The sequence below is a fragment of the Xyrauchen texanus genome, chromosome 27, assembly GCF_025860055.1.
Source record: "Xyrauchen texanus isolate HMW12.3.18 chromosome 27, RBS_HiC_50CHRs, whole genome shotgun sequence".
NCBI lineage: Eukaryota > Metazoa > Chordata > Actinopteri > Cypriniformes > Catostomidae > Xyrauchen > Xyrauchen texanus.
The window spans coordinates 5,661,310-5,673,801 of NC_068302.1; the positions used below are offsets into that span (position 1 = coordinate 5,661,310).

Below are 12,492 nucleotides of genomic sequence, written 5' to 3' on the forward strand. Positions count from 1 at the left end.
GTCCTGGTGGATTAAGCAACGCAATATCCAGAAGCAGTGCCTCTGTGCAACATCTCAGCACGTAGTGTTGCAGAGGCACTATTCAGAATAATCTCCCGTGTTGGGATTCCGAAATAAATTTTCAATGATCAGGACACTGCTTTTATTCCATGTACACTACTTGAGCTGTACAAATGATTGGATATTAAATTGATTCGGACAAGTGTATACCATCCACAAACGGACGGCTTGGTCAAAGGATTTAATAAGACCTTAAAGAATATGATTTGGAAATTTGTGCACGAAAATGCTCGGAACTGGGATAAGTGGCTCAAACCCTGTTATTTGCAGTTCGAGAGGTCCCACAAGCCTCCAAAGGGTTTTCCCCATTTGAATTGTTACATGGACATAAGCCCCTGGGCGTGTTAGACGTCATGAAGGAAAATTGGTAGGAGGGACCTTCACAGAGCAAAAATTAATTTCAATACGTTCTTGACCTGAGCTCAAAACTCCACACACTGGGATGACTTTCACAGGAGAATTTGTAACAGGCGCAAGAACGTCGTCCCGGCTGTATAACAGGGGAGCTCATCTACGGGAGTTCCTGTATTTGTACTTGTATTGCTGCCCACATCGAGCTCGAAATTACTCGTGGAGTGGCAAGGGCTCTTTGAGGTCACACGGCGAGTTGAGGAAGTCAACTATGAGGTAGTGCATATGGATAGGGGCAGGGCATGTCAGATTTACAAAAAAATTATCTGATGTGCTTTCGCCTCTCCCTGGCTGCACTAAACTCATAAAACAGCACATCGAGTGGTTTTTAGTCATTCTCACTGCTTACACGACACAAGAAACAGGTATTACAGGAAGAATTAAAGGCCATGCCTGATTAGGGGGTTATAGAAGAATACCACAGTATTTGGGCCAGCCTGGTGTTTCTGGTACCTAAGAGTGTTGGTTCAGTCTGGTTCTGTGTGGATTATAGGAAAGTTAACGTGGTGTCAAAATGTAACGCCCTGAGTGGAGGTGAGGGCGTGGTCGAGCGTTCGTCTGGGGAGAGAGTAAGCAGTAAGAGTTTTCACTCTGATGAGTTGCTGGTAATTTCCGTTTCTATGTTCGCAGTGAGTGACGGGGAAATAAAAAGGGGCAAAACCCTTTTTTTGAGGGAAAAAGAGAGCCCAGCTGACAATATTTGAGTATGTTGGCCATTACCATTTCCATGAGATTACCGTTTGAGTGATTTATGTGAAGCTATACCATTGTGCCGTCAAGCAAACATGTTATGTGTTATTAATAAATGTACCTTTGAGTTGGATTCACTGTCTCCTGCTTCCTCATTCCTTGAATCTGTTACATACACACTGTTGTAACCTAATTTTCAAATACTATTAGCTTCAAATCCAAATAAAATTTCACTGGAAGATTGTGTCACACCTGGTTGGACACAATAAGGTTAATTTAAAAAAAAAAGGTAACAGTTTGTGAACTCACGCCTCTGATAATCTCTCCAATCATGCCGTTCCAGTTGCCACTGTCATCAGTTTTGCCATATCGGCTGTCCTTCACCATGTGAACATCATATTTAAAGTCCAGTTTCTTAGAGAGAGCTGATAGCAGGTCAATACAGAAACCTTCCAGCTCAGAGCCTTTAGACATCACATACGGTTCCTCCTGAACAGAATTGTGGAAAATATTATTCAGTTACACATCATTAAAAATATCAAATATCAGAGTGGTATATACAGTGGCATTTATGAAAAAGCTTAAATTTAGCAGTTTTTTTATTACAAATTTACAACCCTACATATCAACTTGATACTGATTGAAAGATCAATATGAATTTCAGAATGTATTAGTTTTAGGTATGTCCCCCCATTGTTTTAATGACAGCATGCACTTGCACTGTCATGAACAAAACCTGATAATCCACGTTATATAGAATGTTACCAAGAGTGTTTTGGAAAACCTGAATCCCACAATGACCTCTACGAGCCTGCTGCTCAACTCTCATAGTGAATGAACTGAAAATGTCTGCTCCATTCACTTCTTGCCAATGGATAGTGGTGATAAATAAGATTAAATTGATTTAACTCACCTTGATCGTTGTCACCCTTAATGGTTGTGGTCCTAAAAACAAAACATTTATTTAAACTTATTATAAATCCATAATATCCCACACCACTGTAACTGTAATTAACTATAGGGAAGAGCATATTAAACGCTTAACTCAGTCTGGCTTAATATTGTCAATTGTAAACAAATATAACAGCATAGATGCTGTTACGCTTGAGTAATGAGGCTGACGAGGAGGTGCGGATCCAAACGCAGTTGAACTTTATTTAACTGAATAAACAGGGCAAAAACACAAAGCAACAACCCACGATTGGGAAATGAAACAAACTGAATGAGCTGACCGAGGTTGACACGAACAGGGAACTCGGGAAGGAAAGAAACATCAGGTTAAACGTCAAACGACGATTGACAAAGACTGAACAAAGACACGGGGTATAAATACACAGACAGGGAAAAAAGGGACCAATGGAAGAACAGAACTCAAACAAGATAACAATGTGATTAACAGAAACCAAAGGCAAATTAACAAGGGCAGGTGAAAACAATGAACAGAGGAAAACACGAACGCTAACAAGGACTATGGAATTACATAAGGGACTAAAGTGAAAACTGAGAAATGCAAAAGTGACAACAAATGGTAAACAAAAGGGCAACAGAGAAACAAGACAGGGTAATCGTTACATAGCACCCCCTTTAAAGATCGGATTCCAGACGATCCTAAAAAACACACAACAAAAGACAAAAGTCCATAAGAACAACATGAGGGCACCAGGGGCAAACAGACAGTACAAGTGGGCACATAGGTAGACGGGCAGACCAGGGGGGAACACTGGGCAGGCAGGAAGTCCGGGGGGGGGCCATGAGGGGAAATGAGACAGTTCACGGGGGTACAAGGGGCACTGCGACAGTCCACGGGGGCCATTAGGCAGTCCAGGGAGGTGGAGAGGGTAGACAGGTAGACCATGGAGGCCGAGAGGGCAGGCAAGCAGTCTATGGGGGTGTGTCAAGGGACCAGGGTCAGGTGGCCTGGTGGACATCCACTGGGTAGGGACTAGGTCAGGAGGCCAGGAGAGAGGACTCAGGACGGGAACAGGGGCAGGAGGCCTGGGTGGAGGCCACAGGACGGGAACAGGGTCAGAAGCCCTGGGAGGAGGCCACAAGACAGGGACCGGGTCAGGAGGCCTGGGAGGAGGCCACAGGATAGAGGCCGGCTTCGGTGGCCTGGGAGGTGGTCGTGGGCCAATGGCCGGTTCAGGGGACCTGGGAGATGACCACAGGGCAAGGGCTGGTTCAGGGAACCTGGGAGGTGTGGCCACTGGGGGAGCTGGCGGAGCCGCGTGAGGCGGAGCCAAGGAGGACCTCTGAGGTGGGGCAGTCGAAGACTTGGGTGGCGGCGCCGCAGGAGGCATAGGCAGGGCCGCAGGAGACCCTGGGGGCGGAGCAGTAGAAGGCTTGGGAGGCGGCGCCGTGGAAGGCTCGGGAGACGGAGCCGAGGGAGGCTCGGGAGGTGGAGCCGAGGGAGGCGATGGCGTAGAAGGCTCAGAAGGCGGAGCTGAGGGAGGTTCAGGAGGCGGAGCCGAAGGAGGTTCTAGAGGCGGAGGCCTGGAGGGCTCTGGAGGTGGAGCCGAGTGAGGTGGCGCCGTAGGATGCTCTAGAGGCGGAGCCCTAGAAGGCTCTGGAGGCGGAGCCGTAGGAGGCTCGGGGGCGGAGCCCTGGAAAGCTCAGGAGGCGGAGCAGAGGGCGGTGGCGCCGTAGGCAGTTCTTGAGGCGGAGGCCTGGAAGGCTCCGGGGACGGAGCTGAGGAAGGCACAGGAGACGGAGCCAAGGAAGGCTCAGGAGACGGAGCCGCAGGAGGCTCTGGAGGCGGAGCCGCAGGAGGCTCCGGAGGAGGCTCGGAAGGCGGAGTGTGGATGGCTCAAGAGGCTTGAAGGGTGGAGCCCTGGGAAGCTCGAGGGGCTTGAGAGGCGGAGCCCTGGAAGGCCCGAGAGGCTTGAGGGGCGGTGCCCTGGAAGGCTCGAGAGGCTTGAGGGGCGGAGCCCTGGGAGGCTCGAGAGGCTTGAGGGGCGGAGCCCTGGGAGGCTCGAGAGGCTTGAGGGGCGGAGCCCTGGGAGGCTCGAGAGGCTTGAGGGGCGGAGCCCTGGGAGGCTCGAGAGGCTTGAGGGGCGGAGCCCTGGGAGGCTCGAGAGGCTTGAGGGGTGGAGCCCTGGAAGGCTCGAGAGGCTTGAGGGGCGGAGCCCTGGAAGGCTCGAGAGGCTTGAGGGGCGGAGCCCTGGAAGGCTCGAGAGGCGGAGCCCTGGAAGGCTCGAGAGGCGGAGCCCCGGGAGGCTCGAGAGGCTTGAGGGGCGGAGCCCCGGGAGGCTCGAGAGGCTTGAGGGGCGGAGCCATGGTAGGCTCGAGAGGCGGAGCCCTGGAAGGCCCGAGAGGCTTGAGGGGTGGAGCCCTGGAAGGCTCGAGAGGCTTGAGGGACGGAGCCCCGGAAGGCTCGAGAGGCTCGAGGGGCGGAGCCATGGTAGGCTCGAGGGGCGGAGCCCCGGAAGGCTCGGGAAACTCGGAAGGCGGAGCTCTGGAAAGCTCGGGAAACTCGGAAGGCGGAGCTCTGGAAAGCTCGGGAAACTCGGAAGGCGGAGCTCTGGAAAGCCCGGGAAACTCGGATGGCTGAGCTCTGGAAAGCTCGGGAAACTCGGATGGCTGAGCTCTGGAAAGCTCGGGAAACTCGGATGGCTGAGCTCTGGAATGCTCGGGAAACTCGGATGGCTGAGCTCTGGAATGCTCGGGAAACTCGGATGGCTGAGCTCTGGAAAGCTCGGGAGGAGGAGCCCTAGAAGGCTCGAGAGGTGCTGGCTCTAGGATGGGCACGACCACTGGCGTTGGCTCTTGGACGGTCATGGCTACTGGCACTGGCTCTTGGATGGTCATGGCTACTGGCACTGGCTCTTGGACGGTCATGGCTACTGACGCTGGCTCAGGGACGGTCGTGGCTACTGACGCTGGCTCAGGGACGGTCGTGGCCACAGGCGCTGGCTCAGGGACGGTCGAGGCTACAGGCGCTGGCTCAGGGACGGTCGAGGCTACAGGCGCTGGCTCATTGACGTTTGAGGCTTGCGGCACTGGCTCATTGACGTTTGAGGCTAGCGGCACTGGCTCATTGACGGTTGAGGCTAGCGGCACTGGCTCATTGACGTTTGAGGCTAGCGGCACTGGCTCACTGACGTCTTAGGCTACAGGCTCTGGCTGGGTTACCGTGGTTGACGAGGATTCGGGCTCGCTCACGGTGACATGCGTGGGCTCTAGCTCGCTCACCGTGACATGCGTGGGCCCTAGCTCGCTCACCGTGACATGCGCGGGCCCTAGCTCGCTCACCGTGACATGTGCGGGCCCTAGCTCGCTCACCGTGACATGCGTGGGCTCTAGCTCGCTCACCGTGACATGCGCGGGCCCTAGCTCGCTCACCGTGACATGCGCGGGCCCTAGCTCGCTCACCGTGGCAGGCGCAGGCCGGGAGGTGGAAGCCCGTCTTCTCTCCCTCCTCCGAGCAGATGCAGTGGGCCGCGCTGGCTCGTGGAAGGCGCCTGGCGTGGGGACGGGCTCGCTGACAGGTGGGGCTGGCGCGACGGGAAGCGCCAAGGACGACTGGGGAGTCACCACAGTGGGGGGAGAGGTGGAATCCTCCTCGGCGAAGACCACGGTGTAGGGTGAGCCGCAGACCAGTAAGGTCGCCTCCAGGAAGTCGTGGAGAGTCCACCCAAGCGTTGCCGGCGGTAAACGCTCCCTGAGCGAACTGTGTAACGTGTCCCTGAAGAAAACCACCAGGGCTGAGTCCGGGAAGTCCGTGAACTTCGCCAGCGCGAGGAAGTCGCTGATGTGGTCTTCAACAGGGCGGCCTTCTTGTGTGAGGTTGAGCAACCGGCAGTTGGCCCGTATAACTGCTGGATCCATGGGTGGTCAATCGTTCTGTTACGCTTGAGTAATGAGGCTGACGAGGAGGTGCGGATCCAAACGCAGTTGAACTTTATTTAACTGAATAAACAGGGCAAAAACACAAAGCAACAACCCACGATGGGGAAATGAAACATAAACTGAATGAGCTGACCGAGGTTGACACGAACAGGGAACTCGGGAAGGAAAGAAACATCAGGTTAAACATCAAACGACGATTGACAAAGACTGAACAAAGACACGGGGTATAAATACACAGACAGGGAAAAAAGGGACCAATGGAAGAACAGAACTCAAACAAGATAACAATGTGATTAACAGAAACCAAAGGCAAATTAACAAGGGCAGGTGAAAACAATGAACAGAGGAAAACACGAACGCTAACAAAGAGACTATGGAATTACATAAGGGACTAAAGTGAAAACTGAGAAATGCAAAAGTGACAACAAATGGTAAACAAAAGGGCAACAGAGAAACAAGACAGGTAATCGTTACAGATGCCAAGATAAAAGGTAAAAAATAGTACAAAAAAAGTAAAAATCGCAAAAAATTTTTTTTTATTAATTCATATGTTACCAATACATTGTAACATTTCTGTGGATATGTGGGTGATTGCCAGGGCATTGCTGAGCAGTTGCGTTCTGAGTGGTTGCTAATGGATTGCTTGGTAGTTGTTAGGGTGTTCTGGTGGTTTCTTACTGGCCCAAGCCAAGAGGCAAAAATCGTTATCTCTGATTGCTTAATAGAGTGCAACCAGGGTTGGGAGTGTTACTTTAAAAATGTATTCTACTACAGATTGCAGAATTCATGCTGTAATTTGTAATGTATTCTGTTAGATTACTCAAGGTGAGCATCGTAATCTGAATACTTTGGATACTATTTTTTTCCACTTTTTTTGACTATAAACACGTCAATAAAAAGTGAAAAGAAACATCTATAATAATTTACATTAAAAGGACTGTAGCGCAGAAGAGGGCAGGGCTGGGCCAGAATGACGCATACCCAGACCCCAATCGGCCTGATGAGGCAACCGAGGGATAAAGGCGACCGGAGATTGCAGTTCGAGAGAGAGAGAGCTACAGGCAGTTGTTCAGCATGTTTGTTTGTTATTTGGCTTTTGCTTTAAATTCACCGTTAAATTATGAGTTACACCTTCAAGCTGGTTCTTGCCTCTTCCCTTTCAACCCCTTTACATTGGTGCTGAATGTCAGGAGGGAGGAGGGATGCCTGTCGTAGAGTCCTCGACACTACCGTCCACCCGGGGGAGTGCCGCTGCCATTCACCGGGGGACAGAGTAGCCCGACCGCCCGGATGTGGAGAACGACCACCATCTGCAAGGTGAGGATGGAATGGACTCCCTGACCGCCTGACGCGATGGAGCCGCTGCCAGGGGTGCAGGAGTACCCTGCTAGCTGAAATGCGTAGGGGTCGAGGGAAGACCGCCGTCCTTGAAGGGAGGAGGGAATAAACTACCCGACAGCCTGGAGCAGTAGGGCCGCAGCCAGGGGCGGAGGAGTGTCCCCAAGGGGGGCCAGAAACACAGAGGGATGTTCTGTCAGCTTGGGGTCAGAGGTTTAACTCTGATCCACCCGGGGAGGAGTGGCTGTCATCTGAGAGGGTGGAGGAGTGATCGAGGACCAAGTGACGGCGCATCAAAGAACCAGTGAGTGATTTTATTTTTCTCTCTTTCATCCTGTAAAAGGGTTAAAAATAGCATTTTAGGAGGTTGCGTGGCGCCATGTGAGGTTCGGACATGTGAACGGCGAGCTCTGCTCACTTTCCAAGTTTTAATACTTTTTGTGTCATAAACCGGTAATATTAGATACACCCTGATACATAACTGTTCTAGGTAAACAATATGTCTAATAGTTCAAAATCCTCAGGCTCTGGAGATATTAAAAGACATTTATGTGCTCAAGCTGAAGCCCCTGAGCAGCAGGCCGAAAGCCTGGGAGTCAATTTGGAAGGTGAAGTGAAGGAAATTCTGATCAATTGATGAATGTGTTGGCAATGCTGACGAAGGTCATTGATGACTTGGAGGATCTTGCTGTAATGCATCAATCGATCACTGCCATGAAGATGAAATTCACTGAGATGGTTACAAGAGTGGCGGGTATCGAGAAACTGGAGTCATCGGAGAGGGAATTAGCTGCTAACCCACCAGCGACTAAGGCAGACTTTGAGCATGTCTGGGAAAAGTTGGAAGACTTGGAGTAACGTAACCGGCAAAACGACATCCAAATTGTTGGAATTTCTGAAGACAAAGAAGGCCGAAATATGGTGAAATTCCTAGACGGGCTATTCCCGAGTCTGCTCGACATAACAGGCCATAAGCTGGAAATCGAGCGAGCTCACAGAGTAATGGCTCTGAGATCTGCGGAGGGAGACAGGCCCCGATTAATTCTGGCCAAATTTCAGAGATCATCCGATAAAGATCTTGTGTTACGCAAGGCTAGGAGTAAAGGAAGGCTTTCTTGGAAGAACCACAGCATTTAATTTTCCCAGACTTTGCAAATTCGACAAGAGAGAAAAGTGATCGATTCAAGGAATGCAAGAAACTCTTACATCAACGGTCGCTTTTGTTCCCGGCAAAAATGAGAATAGATGCTAACAATGGATGCAAAATATTGATATACCCACAGCAAGCAATGTCCTTCATAAAGTCAATGGAGTGAGTATGTCATTGTGTGATATTCACTTTGCAGCTGAGTGGGCCTCACTCACTAAACATTCACTTGACTGTCTGATGAAAATGAGTGCCTTTTTGTTTCTTTTTTTTGTGCTGGTTCCACCTAGCGGCTGGAGTTTATTAGTAGAATAACACTCCTTCATGACAGTTTGTGTATGAATCTGCACATTCTTTGTGTTTGTCCCACCTATTGGCTGGAGTTTGTTTTATAGATTATCTTTTGTTGTGTAATTCTGTCTCACAAAATTTGTATAGAAACTCTGGACTTGAGCAATCTGACAGCAAAGTTGTTGCAGGGGCTCTCATAGGTGTACATGGACTGTTTGAGTTTAGAGAGATGGACACTAGTTGGCGCTGTCGTGCATGGGGTTAATGCGCATGTTTTTTTGTTCTGGGGGATGCTCGGGGTTTGATTGTTGCACTAATGTTAGAATGTGGTCGTTATAATTTCTGTTTGACACACAATCTATTTTTTTGTAATATGTCAAAATGTAAAATGTTAACATGAGCAGATTGTCTATCTTCACGTGGAATGTGAATGGGTTTGGGCACCCCATAAAAAGAAGAAAGGTTATTTCTTTTCTTAAATGTAAGAAAAATTATATAGTGTTTCTTCAACAAATGCATATTTCCACCTTAGGAAGCTGAAATATTTGGGAAGATACAGGGTGGACATGTTTTCTTTAGTGCTGGATCAAGTAAGAGCAGGGGAGTCATTACATTGATGAGTGACATCTACAATTCAAATACCTCAAACAGATTAAAGATATATTAGGAAGAGTAATTATTGTTTTAGCAGAGATTCAGGGGCAAGGGTTGATTTTGGCTAATATTCACGCACATAACGCTGATGATCAAGGCTTTTTTATAGATCTCGAGGGGATGTTGCAAGCTACTGGCACCCCCCATGATATAATATTGGGAGGAGACTTGAACCTTTTGATGGACTCAGTCCTTGATTGTAGTGAAGTAAATGTGTATACGTCCCCTAGCCTAGAGCAACAGTGACGGTTCACAGCATGTGTAAAAATGTTGGTCTTACAGATTTTTGGAGACTGTTGAACCATCTGGTAGGGACTATAAATGTTTTTCATCAGTCCATAAGATTTATTCTAGAATAGATTTAAATATATATATATATATATATATATATATATATATATATATATATATGTTCCTCATTCCATCTGTTGTTGATTGCTCAATTGGAAATATCTTAGTCTCAGGTCATGCCCTGGTGAGTTTAGAGGTGTTGCCTCATAAGGAGAAAAATAAATCATGTAGTTGGCTCTTTAATATATCCCTTTTGTAAAAATAAAACGTTAAAGGCCGAAATCAATGTTTAAATGGAGACCAACTGGTCCTCAGTATCCTCTGTGGGCATGGCTTGGGAGGCACTTAAGGCGGTTCTTAGGGATCAGATCATACGGTATGCCTCATTCGTCAAAAGATCCAAAGTACGAGAACTTGTGGAGTTGGAAGGGAATATTAAAAGTGCAGAGGCAGAGCTGAAGTGCTGAATGTCGTCTGATGGCCTCAGAGAATTGATCCAATTTAAATACAGATATAATACTATTTTGTTGCGGAAGGTGGAGTCATACTTTGAGTCAGGGGACAAAGCAGGAAAACAGGAAAACAGGAAAACATCTGGCTAGATATATAAAGCAGAGAGATTCTTTTTCTACCATTCCCTCAGTGAAATCTGCTGATGGTGAAATATTTACCTCAGCCATTGATATTAATAATGCTTTTAAAGAATTATATCTTGATCTCTATAGTTCCACCACTTCTTCTACTGATGAAGATATTAGAAACTTTGTGAAACCATTAGAACTCCCTAAACTGATGAATGAGTAAATTATTCGGAGATAATCTTGGAGGATCTTGGCAAGGTAATTTAGGCTTTGCCTACAGGCAAGTTTCTGGGACCAGACGGCTTTGCCACTGAATTTTTAGATCTTATTCTACAGAACTGGCTCTACTACTCTACTACTTCTGCCAACCAAGACACAAGCTGGATCAGTCTGATTCTTAAAAAGGACAAAGATCCAAGCGAGTGTAAGAGTTATATCTCCCTGATCCAGCTAGACATAAAAATATTATAAAAAAATTTGGCTAACCAATTAGGTAAAGTTATGACATCTCTTATACATATAGATCAGGTGGGGTTTATTCATGGCTACAGCTCTTCTGATAACATTAGGCGTTTAATCAATATCATGTTGTCAGTGGCGAATGATCAGACTTCAATCACTGCCATCTCGCTTGATGCCGAAAAGGCATATGATATGGTAGAATGGGATTATATTTTTAAGATTTTGGAAATGTACAGGTACGGGAATACTTTTATTGGTTGGATTAAGTTACTTATAGACACCAGGTAGCGGTGGTACAAATAAATGGAGTATTTTCAGATTGTTTTACACTGGATAGGGGCACCTGGCAGGGTTGCCCTCTTTCCCCATTATTGTTCTGCCTTGCCCTGGAACAATTAGCAGGCATGGTAAGAAAGGAGGATTATTTTCCAGGGGTGTTGACGGGAAGTGTGACGCATAAGCTTTTGCTTTACACAATGATATTTTATTATTCGTCTCTGACCCTACTAGATCTATGCCTTACCTCCACAGAATTATTATTTCCTTATCTAAGTTCTTGGAATACAGAATTAATTGGTCTAAATCCAAAGCTTTGGCTCTGACAGTATACTGCCCGGTAACGGCTTTTCAGCCTGGCGCCTTCCAGTGGCCCAAACAGGGCATTAAGTATTTGGGTCTTTTATTCCCAGCAAATTTGTGTGATTTAGTTAGAGTTAGTTTTGACCCTTTAATAAAAATTATTAAAGAGCGATGTGGGTAAGTGGGCTTCATTACATTTGTCTATGTTTGGGGAGGTTAATGTAATTAATATGAATTGTATTCCAAAATTCAATAACCTGCAGTCTCTCCATATCGATGTCCCCCTCGCTTATTTCAAGCAATTTGATAGCATATAAAATGTATGTAATGCATGTAATAGTAAATGTCCCAGACTACATTTCAGTTAGTTGCATAGTTCGATTGACAAAGGTGGACTAGGCCTACCCAAGAGTTTGTTTTATTATTATGCATTCGGTCTCAGACATATGGTGCATTGGTTGCTTCCACCTGAGAGAGCTCCTCCCTTTTTTTGTATTGAACAGGAAGTTCTTGCCCCTATGTCACCATTGCAAAGCCTTTCTATCAAACTAATCAAGGAAGTTAAGTTATACCCCATTATCTCGTGTTTGCATTTGATATGGACACAAATGTTCAGAGTGTTTAATTCTGACATTTACTTAAATATTGCCTCAAGCATATGGCTGAACCCAGAATTATGTATTAATAAGTCCCCTTTCTGCTGGTCAGAGTGGATTGTGAGGAAGGTTAATACACTCGGTGACCTATATGAAAGTTGAGTGTTGAGATCCTTTGAAAATTTGGTTCAACATTTTGGGATTCCCAGATCTCAGTTCTTTAGGTATTTACAGCTGTGCCGCCTACTCTGTACTATCTTTGGGAGTAGCATGCACACTAAAGCAGCTGATTCTCTGGTGATTACTGCCTTTGGAAAAGGTCATGAGGAATCAGTGTATTACTCCCTGCTAATTCAGAGTCTGGGGGAAGGAGCATTAACTTCTGTCAAGAGATTATTGGAGAAAGATTTAAACTTGGTATTGGAAGAGGGAGCATGAGCTAGGATTCAACAAAACGTCAAGTCCGCAACTAGAGATGCAAGGGTTCGCCTTATGCAATTCAAGATTTTACATAGATTCTATTAGACCCCCTCTAGATTTTATA

General features: G+C 47.1%; 1 protein-coding gene across 1 annotated transcript in view; it reads right to left on the reverse strand.

The window, feature by feature from the left end:
• The window catches only part of LOC127621274 (probable glutamate receptor), a 47,525-nt gene that overhangs the window by 16,809 nt on the left and 18,224 nt on the right, over window positions 1–12,492 (reverse strand). Inside the window, exons 3-4 of the mRNA XM_052094799.1 lie at window positions 2,075–2,106; window positions 1,471–1,650 (exon numbers count right to left, since the gene is read on the reverse strand). Coding sequence (XP_051950759.1) covers window positions 1,471–1,650; window positions 2,075–2,106 — 212 coding nt within the window. The remainder of the gene's footprint in view (window positions 1–1,470; window positions 1,651–2,074; window positions 2,107–12,492) is intronic.